Source organism: Oryzias melastigma, linkage group LG8, assembly GCF_002922805.2.
Source record: "Oryzias melastigma strain HK-1 linkage group LG8, ASM292280v2, whole genome shotgun sequence".
Classification (NCBI taxonomy): Eukaryota; Metazoa; Chordata; class Actinopteri; order Beloniformes; family Adrianichthyidae; genus Oryzias; species Oryzias melastigma.
The window spans coordinates 21,413,988-21,427,637 of record NC_050519.1 but is presented as its reverse complement, the minus strand read 5'-3'; the positions used below and the strand labels follow the sequence as shown (position 1 = coordinate 21,427,637).

The window sequence follows — 13,650 nt, the reverse complement described above, 5'->3', positions numbered from 1 at the left end:
ACACCCGGCTCCACTGTTGCTGGAGCTGTGGCGCTGAGAAAAGGTGCTGCTATTTAAAAATCTGAAGAAAACTTGGTGGAAAAGTTCCTAAAAGGGTTTTATGTGGGTTTTTTGTTTTTTTTTTACGAGACAAAAAAATGTAATTAAAAGAATCCCAAACACACAGATCATAACAAGAAGAAAACTTAAAAAATCAGGTGAATATCAGTTTTCAAATTTAGCTTCCTAAAATTAAAATGACAGCTCTAATATTGTGAGTTTTTTTAACTGCTGAACCACAAAAAAATTAATTTTGTTTTGAAAAATAAATGCAATTGCTTGCATGATCATCCATCCAGTCATCCTCTAAAGCGCTCAATCCCTGTCTGAGTCACAGAGCCAATCCCAGCTGCTGCTTGGTGAAGGCGGGGTTCACCTTGAACAGGTTGCCATTTGGTCCCAGGACCACACACTCACAATCACACCATGGGACAATTTAAGCCTCATTTTGACTGAGCAGTCCAGTAAGGAGTGGTATGGTTATGTCCAGTTAATTCTGGTGAGCGTTTCCACTCGGTTAAGCCTCACTCCCACTGAGCGGTTTGTTGTCACGCCGCATGTAGACCGCTAGCATGCCACTAGCTCACCCTGTATCACACCGTTGCCAAAGAAACCAAAAGAAAACACAGGAAACCTCCAAAATCCAAATGCTTATTGGAAACGTTAGCTTAAATGAGCGCCAAATTGGAACTTTCTAATGTCGTCATCACTTTCAGCCAATCAACAGGTGGCAACATCGGCTCCGCCCCAACTGTCCTGTCTCACTTTTTAATGGACCTCCAAATGATGGGGGGGCCTCCAAGCTGTAGGAGTCGGTACTGTTTTAATGAGGCTTTAGTCACTTATGAAGCACGTTTTTGGACCGTGCGAGGAACCCTGGAGCTCCTCGAAAGACAGAACCCAGCTGGGATTTGAAATCTTCAAAAACTTGTTAGACAAAGTGCAGTAGGTCGAACAGCCTGAAAATGCATCACATCATGCTGCTGAATTTCAATATGTCTGACCGGTCTGAACATTATCTATTTTAAGTGGTTAAAAATGGTTTTCCCATGCCATGAGTTGATGTTCTTTCATAATTATCCTCAGTGTTCTGGGCTAAAAGGATCTGACCCACTTTTCACACATTCAACAGCTTTTAGATTTCACAATCATCTGTCTTTCTCTCCTCCGGGCTGCTTCGCACACATTTTCCCTCTGACCTGCTGCCACCTCCTCCATCATCTGCTCTGCACCCAACATCTGCATATGCAGGATCTCCTGGTTTTAAACTTTTAGATCAGCTCACAGCTTTTAGAAATCACAAAAACTCTTGCAGATTCACATAATCAAATCTAAGAGTTTGGAAATGGTTCTAAAGCACTCCAAAGCTCCAGATGATCACAGATAGAGCCTAAATGTCTCCAAGAACACAACAAGAATGTGTAGAAAAACCAGAACAACATGTAAACAACTGCAGTCAAGCAATCAATGGAACTGAATCAACTGAAGCACTTGATTCAATTTAGTATTTAAAGACAGAGTTTATGATTTAAACAAATACATTCTACTCCGCATCACTTTTTGACGTTTTTGTTGTCCCTAACTCGTCATTTTTTGACGTGCTGGCTGTTCCCATTAAATCACAGCTCGCCAACCTCAGGGCCGCAAACTAATACCAGTCCGAGGGTTTCTTGGTACCGGGTCACAGACACTAAGGCGTCCCCAACCCTTGGGACGCAGGCTAGTACCGGTACCCTAACCCGGAATAGGATCCACTAGCATGTCTGGTACCCAAGGGCTGGGGACCCCTAATTTAATGGGAACACCCAACACATTAAAAAAACGACAAGCAGCAAGAGTTAATTAAAAAATTCACCCCTGAGTTGGAAGTAACCCCGCCCCCTTACCATTGCTAAGAGCTCTGAGCTGGAAGATTAGGTCTCACCGAACCTATTTTCCATGTCACAAATACAACATTTTTAAAACAACTTTTTTGGTCTGATCCTGATTCACAATGATTAAAAAAAAATAACTACTCAGAAATTCAGTTCTGAGTTTGATTTACTTTATACATGTCCTCCATCATCACTAAAATCCCACAAGAGCATGTCAAATAACGTATGGAAAAAAAAATAATAAAAATAAAGAAAAACAGAAAAAGTTAATTACTATTAAACTAATTAGTAGTCTATCCTCACCTGTCATAGTTCAGACTGGAGAAGGGTGGAATAAAAAGTCCTGTTCTATGTGGGTCTCGATCAGAGTTTCTGATAGTGTGTGGGGGGCCGGGCCAAATGTGGAGGCAGGCCTTATCTGGCCAGCAGGCCGTAGTTTGGCTCTACACTGAGAAAAGTAAAACATTGGGTCAGTTAGCAAAATTATTCGCTTTCATCAAATTCAGATTTTGAGTTAATGGCTGACTTAACTTAAGATTTTAATTAGATAAAAACTAATATTTTGAAATGTAACAAATGACAGAACTTTTGTTAATTGATCCAACGTTTCACTTTTTACAGTGTACTGTGCGTTTCTTCCTGTTCTTCTGGCAGATTTATAACTATCGTGAGGCTTTGCTGAATTTTCCTGACCATTTGTGTGTAGTTTTGTGTGTCGTCTGCTGTCTTTTTGCTGCCTCGCGACCAAAAGAGACGGAGACAAACATTTAAATTGGTCGGAGAGCGGAGAAGAAGCGTGGTGTTCCCACGAGAAGACAGCAGAAGCTGATGTGGGACACCTGTGTTAGTCGGAGGATTTTGAGACACTAAGTGAAGCACAGCAGTCCATAAGTGACACAGGACCCCCCCAGAGCGCTGTCGGCTTTCTGTGAGAGTCAAAAATGGATCACAGCTCAGAGGCAGGAATGACAACACCGTTGCGTCTAATCTCGTTTCGCTGGGATCGGGGAGTTCTGCTTCTGTGGAAAAACACAAGACAGACAGCTGGAGAGCATAGAATGGATCTCTGCCTCTTTCCTCATCACACAGCCAGTCTGGTTGATGCAATAACTGCTGCTGCAGAGCTACCTGCAGAGGAAGTGGCAGAGAGGAACTAGTTAGGGTGACAGAGGAAAAGAAAGGTGACAGCAGGAACACACCGGCGGTTGATAGGAGCGGCGGTGATGCAATCACAGCTTGGATTTTCATCCGAATCAATTAGATGTGAGCTGCAACAAAGGAAACGGCGGTAAATTATCCATCTTTATGGATTTCAACAGCAGGAGTCTTCAATATGAGAAATACGAGGAAGAAATTCCTTTTTTGAGCTCCATTATTTCACAACTTTTCTTGTTTTATTCTTTTCATGAGCAAACGCAGAGTCAGAAGGACTTTAATCCATACAGATGTTGCACTGCAGTCTATCCTGACCCTCTCCATCCATGAAGCACAGTTTACCATCTGTCTTATCAATCTGTAGTCTGTAGGGGGGGGAGAATTAAAAAATAAAACAAATTCATTTATTTTGAACATAAATCTGAGTGGGGTTAGCATGCAGCAAATGCACATGTACAGTTTTTATGAAAGAGGAGAGTTTTGAAAACATATACGGTCATTGCTGCATTCAGAAAATAAAAACATCTGTGAATTTAGGGCTCAAAGCTGACCCACTTTCTGTCTGCCTGACAGCACATGTGGGAAAGACTCGTTTTTTTCGGAATGTCTTCTTAAAATGTGTATTTTAATCTTTTAATGTTCCATAATGTCATGAATTTAAATGAAAATACCTTAAAATTAGTGTTTTTACAGCAATTACTTAGTTACATTAAAAATAAATCATGATATGGATTCATTATCATTAAGTATTTACACAAAAAATTTTATATTTATATTATAAATCCGTGTATATTTTTAAAATTATGTTATTGTCATTTTCTATAGAGTGATTTTTGTGCCACCATATTGCAATTTTGAGATCAAAATTCTCTAACTTGCAGACAAAATGTAAAAAAAAAATGCAAATAAAAATATTTAATATTTTTATTTAATATTTGCTTTCAAAAACATTTTTTTTTTGCATTTGCAAACTTTTTTATTCCTTAATAAAACATTTTTGTGATTGCAGATTGCCAATGTTTTTTGATGTGTAGTGCCTCATCCCGCTTTCACCATATCTTTAATTTACGTTCAAAATTTTCTCTCAGCGTTACGTTTGTGTCACCCCAAACAGCTTATTGATTGGTCTAAATTTTATCCAATCAGGTGTCTCGGCCTCGCTTTGCTTGCGGTCCAAGGCGGACTTTATGATTTCTATCGGTGCTGTTCGTCAGAGTTCTACAGTCTTCAACCATTCTGGCCCGTTTGTCTTTGAGCAGAACTCAGAAGAACCAATCTTCACATCTGTATTTCAGAGTATTTACAAGTCTAATGTGATACCTTCACTCTGACAAAAGTGAATAAATAAAATGTGAATTAATAACATATTCTGAGTTTAAACATTTTGGAAATGTTTTCGGCTATCAATTTAAGCATTTTTAGCTTTAGCATTTTCAGCTATCAACTTCAGCATTTTCAGCCAACAGTTTTAGTATTTTCAGCTTCAGCGTTTTCAGCTATCAAATTCAGCGTTTTCAGCTATCAAATTCAGCTATCAGCTTCAGCATTTTTAGCTATAAATTACAGCATCCTCGGCGGCCTAATTCAGCATTCAGACTAGCATTATTGCAGGTAATGCTATATCTAGTTCATAATTATGTCAAAAAGTTATGGTTTTAAAGCTTTAAAAGTTTAATTTTAGCCTGCTCAGTAAATGTTTATCCTGTTCGGCCCGTGACCTAAGGTGTGTTTTGGATTTTGGACCCCTGTGCGATTGAGTTTGACACCCCTGATCTAAATGAACAGAAAAAAGGACACTTTTGAATTCAGTATTGACCCTTTTAACAGTAAATATTGGTAAAGAGCAGCGAATGAGGATGCAAGAGCAATATTTTGACATCTCATGCCTGTGATTAGCACTTTTTTCTATCAATGGTGAGGCACGGTGAGAAGAATCACAGGTTTCTAGGTGACACATGCTAATTGAAAAATAGAAAAGAGGGCTATGAGGAGAGTTCACAGGAGGGGCAGGCAGAGAGGAGGGAGAAACAGAAGAAAAGCAGGTGTTGATGAGGGAGGTAAACAGGAAAAAAAAGATCTGTTTTTTCAGCAAAACAAAGGAGTCAGAGAGGAGCAGCGAGGAGAGAGGAGCGGTAATGAACGCAGCATGAGGGAGAAAGGTCACTGTGGATGTGGGGAGGGAATCAGATGTGACACATGAAAAGAGCAGAACACTGATACAAGTGGAGATCTGAGATCAACAAACAAGTCATCTCTGGAGCCTAAATGTTACGGGAATAAAGTCATATTAAAGGCTTTTATTTTGGTAATGAACCAAAGTCAAGTTTGTTCAAGCGAAAAGTTATGAGTAAATTTGTGTTAAAAACGTAAATCTTCTGTAAATAAGGTGAATTTATTTTTAGGGAGAAATGTAATGATTGTTCGTTTAGTGCTCCAAAGTTTGGTCCAGCAGAGGAGGGATGACAAACAACTTACCTCAAACAAGCCCCGCCCCCAAATAAAATTAAGCTCAACTTCTGAAGTAAAAATGTAAATTGAGGACTGAAAGCTAAACCGGAGATTAAAAAAGAAAAAAAAAAGAAAAAAAAAACTATTGGGAACTTTTTTTTTGACCTTCAGAATTGTGTTTCACAAATATTTTGGTTTATTTTCTTGTTTGTTTCCCCAAAGTGCACTTTTCCAACCAGGAAGTACTGTCAATACCCAATTTGTAAACGGCTACCTGATCGGTCCCTGCATGGATGAAGGTGTGTTTTACTTCTGCCAAAGCATTTGACTGTAAAGAGTGTGTGTTTGGATATTATTAACAATAAAAACACTCTTTAAAGATTCATAATAATATATATATTTTAAATATTGTCAAAAAAACGAAAGAAAAAGAAACATGGGCATCAGCATTCCCATGGCATATAGGGTCACAGTTTTCCATGATCTAAAATTCGCCAGACCTCACAAAAATCTTAAAAAAAAATTAATCTAACTAAAAAACGCCAAACCCAGCCACATTTTTTTCCACCTGCACAGAAACAAATTTTGCGCGGCTAATTTACAATCAAAACTGCCCAATCTGGCAACACCGTTACGGATCAGGACTGCACTATCCTTGCTGTGTATTTGCTAAATCGTCCTGCAGGACTGAGTCTACTGAGACTGCAGTTCCTTCAAAGACCACAGGAGGAACGCAGCTGTTCTCCATTCATTCCCATGTTACATTCAAAATAAATAAATATGCATTTGAGTTTTTTAAGCTTTTTTTATGATTATTGATTTTAAAATATTGATTTCAATGGGGTGAATGTTTTTAACTAACCATTTACATTTAATTTGAGCTTAAATGTGTACATTTTGGGTTTTTTTTATTGATTGACAGGTTAACTGTCCAGGTCAGAACTTCAAATTTGACTTTTTCCTCCCTGACAGCCTAATTAAGACGTTTGTTGAGCTGTAAAAGCTGCAGGATAAAGTTCCCTTCCTTTTCTGTTTGAGGGGTTAAAATCCAATGACGGCCGGAAATGATCCAGTTATCTGGTAATAGCCTAAAGATGTGCAAAAAAATTGCAAATAAATCAAAGTTTAGGTAGATAAAAACACACTGCCTACACTATATTATAGATTTTTTTTTGCAAAGAATTGGTTTTGTCCAACAGCATTAACATGGCACCTCGTTCACATGTTGCTCAAACTCTCCAAATGGCTTTGTCACAACGGCTTATAGAGCTGTGTTGCTTAGCAACAATTATGCTGCAATTTATCCCAGTGTCTTACCAAAAGGACATAATATTAAGGAGTTGTTTTCTTCTTTTCTTTGTTCATCCACTTTACGCCGCTGACCCAAGGCAGAGATTTACCGCCGTTGTGAACCAAAGAGATAAAGCTTCTTTAGCACCAGCGATGACCAGCGGCACACGCGTGCAGCGGGCTGGACAGGAGTTAAAGCCCGACTTTATCTGCGGGTGTAACACACACCACAGCCTCTGCCAGCACAGGTTAGCACACAAACACTGCTGCTGCATGCATGTCCTCTGACTCAGTTGAACTGAACATTAGCCGCTGTTAGAGCAGATTCGGGGTCTGTTCGCTTCGGGTCAGTTTGCTTTCTTTAGTGTTGCCAAGTCAAAATGTAGCACATCAGTATGGTCATGAAGTTACTGTATAATGTTGTGTTTTATTTTAAAAAAACTGAGCAAAATGTACTGTAAAACATTCAAAGAAATGAACAGAATATTAAATTTAAAGATACTTTTTTTTTTAACACATTTTTGTTTTTTACCTGAAATACACGAACAAAACCACTAAACAGACGGGTCTAAAAACTGCAACCATGAATTCAAATTTGCCGCAATAACAGTAAACTTCACCTCATAGGTTGATCTCCAGAGGTCACTGGGCTCATGCATCTGCACAAACATGTTTTTATTTCTTCACTTTAAGGTTTTGTATGACTCCTTGTTTTAGGCTTTCATTTCATATTATTTTTGAGTAGCTAAAGAAGGACAGATTTTTGAACATTTATATTTGAAGTCATATTTCGACTTTATCTCATAATTGTGAATCTACGCTCTATCTTGTTCCTTTTCCTGCTTTGGTAACTGCCAAACATGTATACAGAGTTTAACATGTAGCTATATAGAATTAAGCATTGTTCTTTGAAAATGTGTCACTTTCAGTTAAAGTAAAACTTTTGCCTCAATTTGCGGAGAAATTCCAGATTCAAGGAATTGAATATGGAGAGAAAATAGTATCAACTTGATTTATGTGTCATTCTTGATTTGTAACTCATCCAATATATTTTGTGCATAAGTACAAACATTATCTATCACGCACAATTCTTTACCGTTGAGAATAGAGATGAGTGTTTTATAAACACATATTTATACTTTTTTGTATTAATTATCAAGAATATCTGTTTAAGAAATTGGAAAAAAGTCAAGTTACACCAGATGGTATCCACAATCTGAGCTCAAAATGGCTGAGTGGCACACAAATCCATAGTTACACACAAATCCAAAGTTACGCACAAATCAAGAATTACGCACAAATCCTAAGTTACGCACAAATCCTAAGTTACGCACAAATCAAGAATTACGCACAAATCCAAAGTTACGCAGATATCCAAAATGATGCACAAATCAAGAATTGCACACGCACAAATCCATAGTTACACACAGATCCAAAGTTACGCAGAAATCAAGAATGACGCACAAATCCAAAGTTACGCACAAATCAAGAATTACGCACAAATCCTAAGTTACGCACAAATAAAGAATTACGCACAAATCCTAAGTTACGCACAAATAAAGAATTACGCACAAATCCTAAGTTACGCAGATATCCAAAATGATGCACAAATCAAGAATTACGCACAAATCCAAAGTTACGCTGAAATCCAAAGTTACGCACAAATCAAGAATTGACCACGCACAAATAGTAAGATTTTCTCTCCATAATGAGGAAGTCTCTGTTTCCCCACAGGTTGAAGATGTTTGTTACAATGACTTTAGCTGGACAGCAGGAATACACGATGTCCCCTTTCTGGTTTATATTTGACTCATTACAGCAGAACTCTAGTGGTTGCTGTGTTACCTATCATCCTTTTTGTCATCTGTGCAGCTTCAAACAGAAAACCACAAAGCAGCCTCTACTGAAGTACATTGGTTTTCCTTAGAGAACATTTTAACATGACCCTCAGTTTTCATTTTAAATTATTCAAAATTTGGATTTTACAAGCAATAAACTAAACTAAACCGACAGCAGAAATGTACATCAATAGAGAGACATATCAAACTTTGGCTAATTAATCGAGATAATGTTTGGAAGATACATATATATATACATATATATATATATATATACATCCACAAACACTTGTAGATAATTAAATTGCTACGCTTAATCCTAAATAAGCTGTGTTTCCATGACACATGCACAAAAATTGATAGAAATTCTAAAAAATGTAAAAAAAACCCACAATTTTACACTAGTTTCCATTAAATTCTGATTATGTGAATAAACACAAACAAACTAACGTGGTAAGTCATCCAAAAACAACTGTAACATGAATTTCAATGACTGTATTCAGGACAGTGGGTCAGATCTGACCAAATCCATGAAAAGTTTCATGCCCCTGTTTGGCTGCGGGACTGAGAAAAGTCATCCTTTAAGTTTGGACACTCAATAGCTCACTTCATCACGCCCTCTAAGCATTGTGGGAATCAACAATACCATCTACAGCACCATATTTTACCCTAAATTTATCCCTGTGAAGTATTGGAGATTTTGATGTGTTTTTTTATATTAGTCTCCAACGTTTCCCCCAGCTTTTCTTCTAACCTATTTTTAAAACTTTTGTTTGTTTTTTACATTTATATTTAATCACTTAGATAATGTGTTATTAGGAGATACCTCTACATGGTAATTTAAAGTCCGTAATGTCAACTCTCGCCTGATCATGAAGTCTGACTAACCAGTCTGCAGATGGCAAGCTCCACCCCTTTTAGCCTTTACTCAGCAACCCCATCAGAGTACAATTTAGACCTAATACCCAAAAGCTGTTTCTAATCTGTCTTGTTGGTTCAAGTGATATCATGGAAATAATCTGTAAAGAAACTCCTAATTTGGGTCTGAAAGACAGACAGTTGTTGTAGGTCAGGAGTGTCAAACAAGGGACCAAAATCCAAAACACACCTTAGGTCATGGGACGAATAGGATAAACATTTATTGAACACTCTAAAACTATTCTTAAAACTTTAAAACTGTAATTTTTTAACATAATAATGAACTATATATATAGCATTACCTGAGATAATGCTAGTGTGAATGCTGTTAGCTGAATTTGGCCTCTGAAGATGCTGAAATTGATAGTTGAAAATGGTGAAGCTGATAGCCAGCTAAAATATTAGCTAAATGTCAAATTAGCCACAAAAAAAGCCTAAATTTACCAAAGCAGCTAGCATGTACCTGAAATATCAGCTAAACTCCAAAATAGCCTAAAAAATCTTAATAAATGCCAACATAGTCCACAAAGCAGAAAGCAAATTTTTAAAACTTTAAAACTGTAACTTTATAACATAATTATGAATAATAAAAAGGCAGGAATATTATTCCAGAATAAATCAACTTAAACCTTAAATAACTTAAAAAATTTTACTCTCCAAAAAATATATATATTGTCAAAATTATACAAGTTAGAAATAAGTGCAAGATAACATCGGGTCATTAATAACAATAAAATAAAATGATCTGGAGTGCCGGATCCGGCCCCCGGGCCTTGACGTTGACACATGTGCACAAGAACATTGTGAAAAAACACCAACAATAGTTTTTATTGGAGTGGGTATTTAGCTATAGCTTTCATACTAAAATGACATCAGCAGCTCTCAGGTCAAAACTGATGAAAGAGTTGAACACAAGAACCACAGGAGTCACTTGATACAGACATAGTGGAGCTAAAATAAATGTAATTCTGCTATACTGTAATCATCATCAACATCCAGCAGGGCAGAGCCGTGACCTTCACACAAACACCCTCTGTGTTGTTTTCTGGTGATTGCACGGGTGAGCTCTCTGTACATACTTGCTTCACATTTGCATTTCTTTTTTGTGGACACATTGGAGCTGGTGGCTCTGCTCAAAGGCAGACAAAGGTACACAGAAATACATGTACTTCTTTAAATGAGCTTCTCTTGTCCTCCTTTCATCCCAGCTTTATTTATTTTATTTCCGTCAGCATCTGCTGCCTGTCATTATCGTTCAATCTCCACTCCAACTTCTGGACTCCTTCTCCCTCATTCACCCCTCTCTGCTCTTCTCTAATGACCTGCCTGCCTGATCCCATTACATCTCCAAGTGGTCGGAATTGTCTTCTGTCTGCACACTCTCTCCATGCAGGCTGCTAATCTACCACTTTCTCAACGCGTATGACGATTTCCACAACTGTAGTAAAGAAGTCTTTGAACACAACTTCTGCTCACACACAGTCCACATCTCATGCCCGGTTCACGCCGTCAGCCTCAACAGAAACGAGTCTTACTGTGAATGTTGGGATGGCTGTGACCAGCGAGTAGATGAGCACGGGAGGGATCTTGCTCCGTTCGTCCGGACCAGGATAGGGCTTGGAGAAGGACTTGTCGTAGCAGAAGAAGCCCTGGATGTGCACGGGGAAGGTGTCAGTGTACTCAAAGTAGTAAGCCAGCAGCACCGTCCCAGCCATGATCACCAGCTGGAAATAGAACATATTCCCACCGTTAGGAAGTGAGAGGACGACGGGGTGAAGCGGAGGAGCATCGGGAGAGGAAGAGGGGCGAGTCGGCTCCCTGTTCCCGCTCACTCAGGAGGAGATGCATATGGAACAGAAGCAGAGAGAGAGCCAGTTTGGATCCAAAATAGGGGGAGAGAGAGAGGAGGAGGAGGCTTTTTCTCTTCATAGGATGAAAATAGTGGAGGGGGAATGTCAGAATCAAAAAAAGAGATGCAGCTGCACTGAAAGAGAGAACGGCATAAAAACAAAGATGGACACATGTGAAGAGGTGCTGCTGCTTTCTGGCGCTAGTGAACTACTACGGTTGAGCTGTGGGTGTGTTTGTAGACAGAGTGAAGTGGGACATGAGCTTTTATTCATCTTTTTTAATGCATTAGATGCTCCTACAGCACATGTGAAAGTCAAGGCCCGGGGGCCGGATCCGGCCCTTCGGGTATGTCTATCCGGCCCTCCAGATCATTTTATTTTATTGTTATTAATGGCCCGATGTTTTCTTGCGTTCATTTCAAATTTTTTATAATTTTGACAAAATATATTTTTATAGATATTAAAATATTGAAAGTTATTTAAGATTTAAGTTGATTTATTCTGGAATAACATTCCTGCCTTTTTATTATTCATAATTATGTTAAAAAGTTACATTTTTAAAGTTTTAAAAATGGATTATTCTGCTAGCTTTTTGGACTATTTTGGCATTTACTAAGATCTTTTTAGACTACTTTCAAGTGTAGCTATTTTTTCAGCTACATGCTAGCTGTTTTGGCTAACCTTAGTGTTTTTGTTACTTTTTTAGGCTAATTTGGCATTAGGATAAAACTTTAGCGAGCTATCAGCTTCAGCATCTTCAGCTATCATTACTAGCATCTTCAGTGGCCAAATTCAGCTTACAGCATTCACACTAGCATTACCACAGGTAATGCTACATATCTAGTTCATAATTATGTTCAAAAGTTACGGTTTTAAACTTTTAAAAATGTAGTTCTAGAGTGTTCAATAAATGTTTATCCTGTTCGGTCCGCAGTCTAAGGTGTGTTTTGGATTTTGGCTCCTTGTGTGATTGAGTTTGACACCTCTGTCCGACAGTCTCAGATCAATGCATACAGACACTTTCCTCCATAAAGATTTAATCAGATTTAAGCAGGTTTCAGGTTTAAGGGTTTGTGCATTCATTTAGGTTAGAGTCCCATTAGTTGACACATGCCTGGATTTGTGAAATGTGTTCTAAACATTTGACCCTCCCCTGGAACAGTGGACCCCAACCCTTTTGAGGTCCCTGAAAGGGTGAAGGGGGCGAACAATGTTGTTTTTAACCTTGTAGTTTCCCTTAACTATTGAGGATAAATTGAAATTCCCATTAGTTGTCTCACATCTAAGTGTATTAAATATGTTCTCAACATTTGACCCATCCCTTGGGGAAGTGGTGAGCTACAGACACTGCCGCACCACCATTTTGTGGTTTACCCCCCCAATCCAACTCCCTTAAAGCTGAGTGTCAAGCAGGGAGTTCCCATTTTTAGAGTCTTTAGTAAGACTCTGCCGTGGATTTGAACTCTAGACCTTCCAGTCTCAGGGCGGACACTCTTTTACAGGGGTGTCAAACTCCAGTGTGTCCTACATGTTTTCCAACCACCTAATTGGCTAAACACACCTGATCCAGGTAATCAGCAGCAGATAAGGCAGGACTTCTGGAAAACCAGCAGGAGGCCGGCCCTCGAGGACTCCCCTGCTCTACTACAAGGCCACTGAGCTGGTTCGTACTCAGCCTCTGTAAAGTATGTGAATCTGGTTTATTTGTTCACTAGATTTCCTGTAGAATTACATTAAATGGTGACAATTTTCTCTTGATTTATAACTGTTATGGTGCACACACAATGGCCGCGTGTGGTGTGTTCAAGAACGCCCTGTGCCTGTATTAATGAACGTGCGCTTAGGTCAGAGGTCGGCAACCTTTAACAGTAAAAGAGCCATTTGGACTCGATTTCTACTGATCAAACCCAGAAGGAGCCGTATAGTCTTACTTTAGCCTTTAAGATATTTGAATTTGCATTTATGACCTTCTTTTTTTAATAAAAAATATGAATTATGTCTTTTTTGGCACAAACAAAAGCAAACATATAAAAAGAATCTAGCATCTCTTTTTTTTCTTTTAAAAACTTTTTACCAAAGTTTTTTTTGCATTCTGGAGGTAGCGTTGAACAAACAGGACATCTTCAGGTCAACAGGGATGTAAAAACCTACATAGTTTATCATCTATTTATACATTTAACTCATCTAAATTTAATAAATGATAATTAAGAAATCCTTACTTAAAAAAAATATATTTCA

General features: G+C 38.3%; 1 protein-coding gene across 5 annotated transcripts in view; it reads right to left on the bottom strand.

The window, feature by feature from the left end:
- Positions 1 to 13,650, bottom strand: part of plppr2a (phospholipid phosphatase related 2a) — a 71,865-nt gene that overhangs the window by 26,449 nt on the left and 31,766 nt on the right. For 3 of the 5 annotated variants that reach the window (XM_024271705.2, XM_024271707.2, XM_024271704.2), the window contains exon 3: positions 11,098 to 11,286. The exons of 1 other annotated variant lie outside the window; for it this stretch is intronic. In XM_024271705.2, coding sequence (XP_024127473.1) covers positions 11,098 to 11,286 — 189 coding nt within the window. Of the gene's footprint in view, positions 1 to 11,097; positions 11,287 to 11,309; positions 11,467 to 13,650 lie in introns of those variants that run through there. One more of the 5 variants, XM_036213365.1, reaches the window with a different exon arrangement.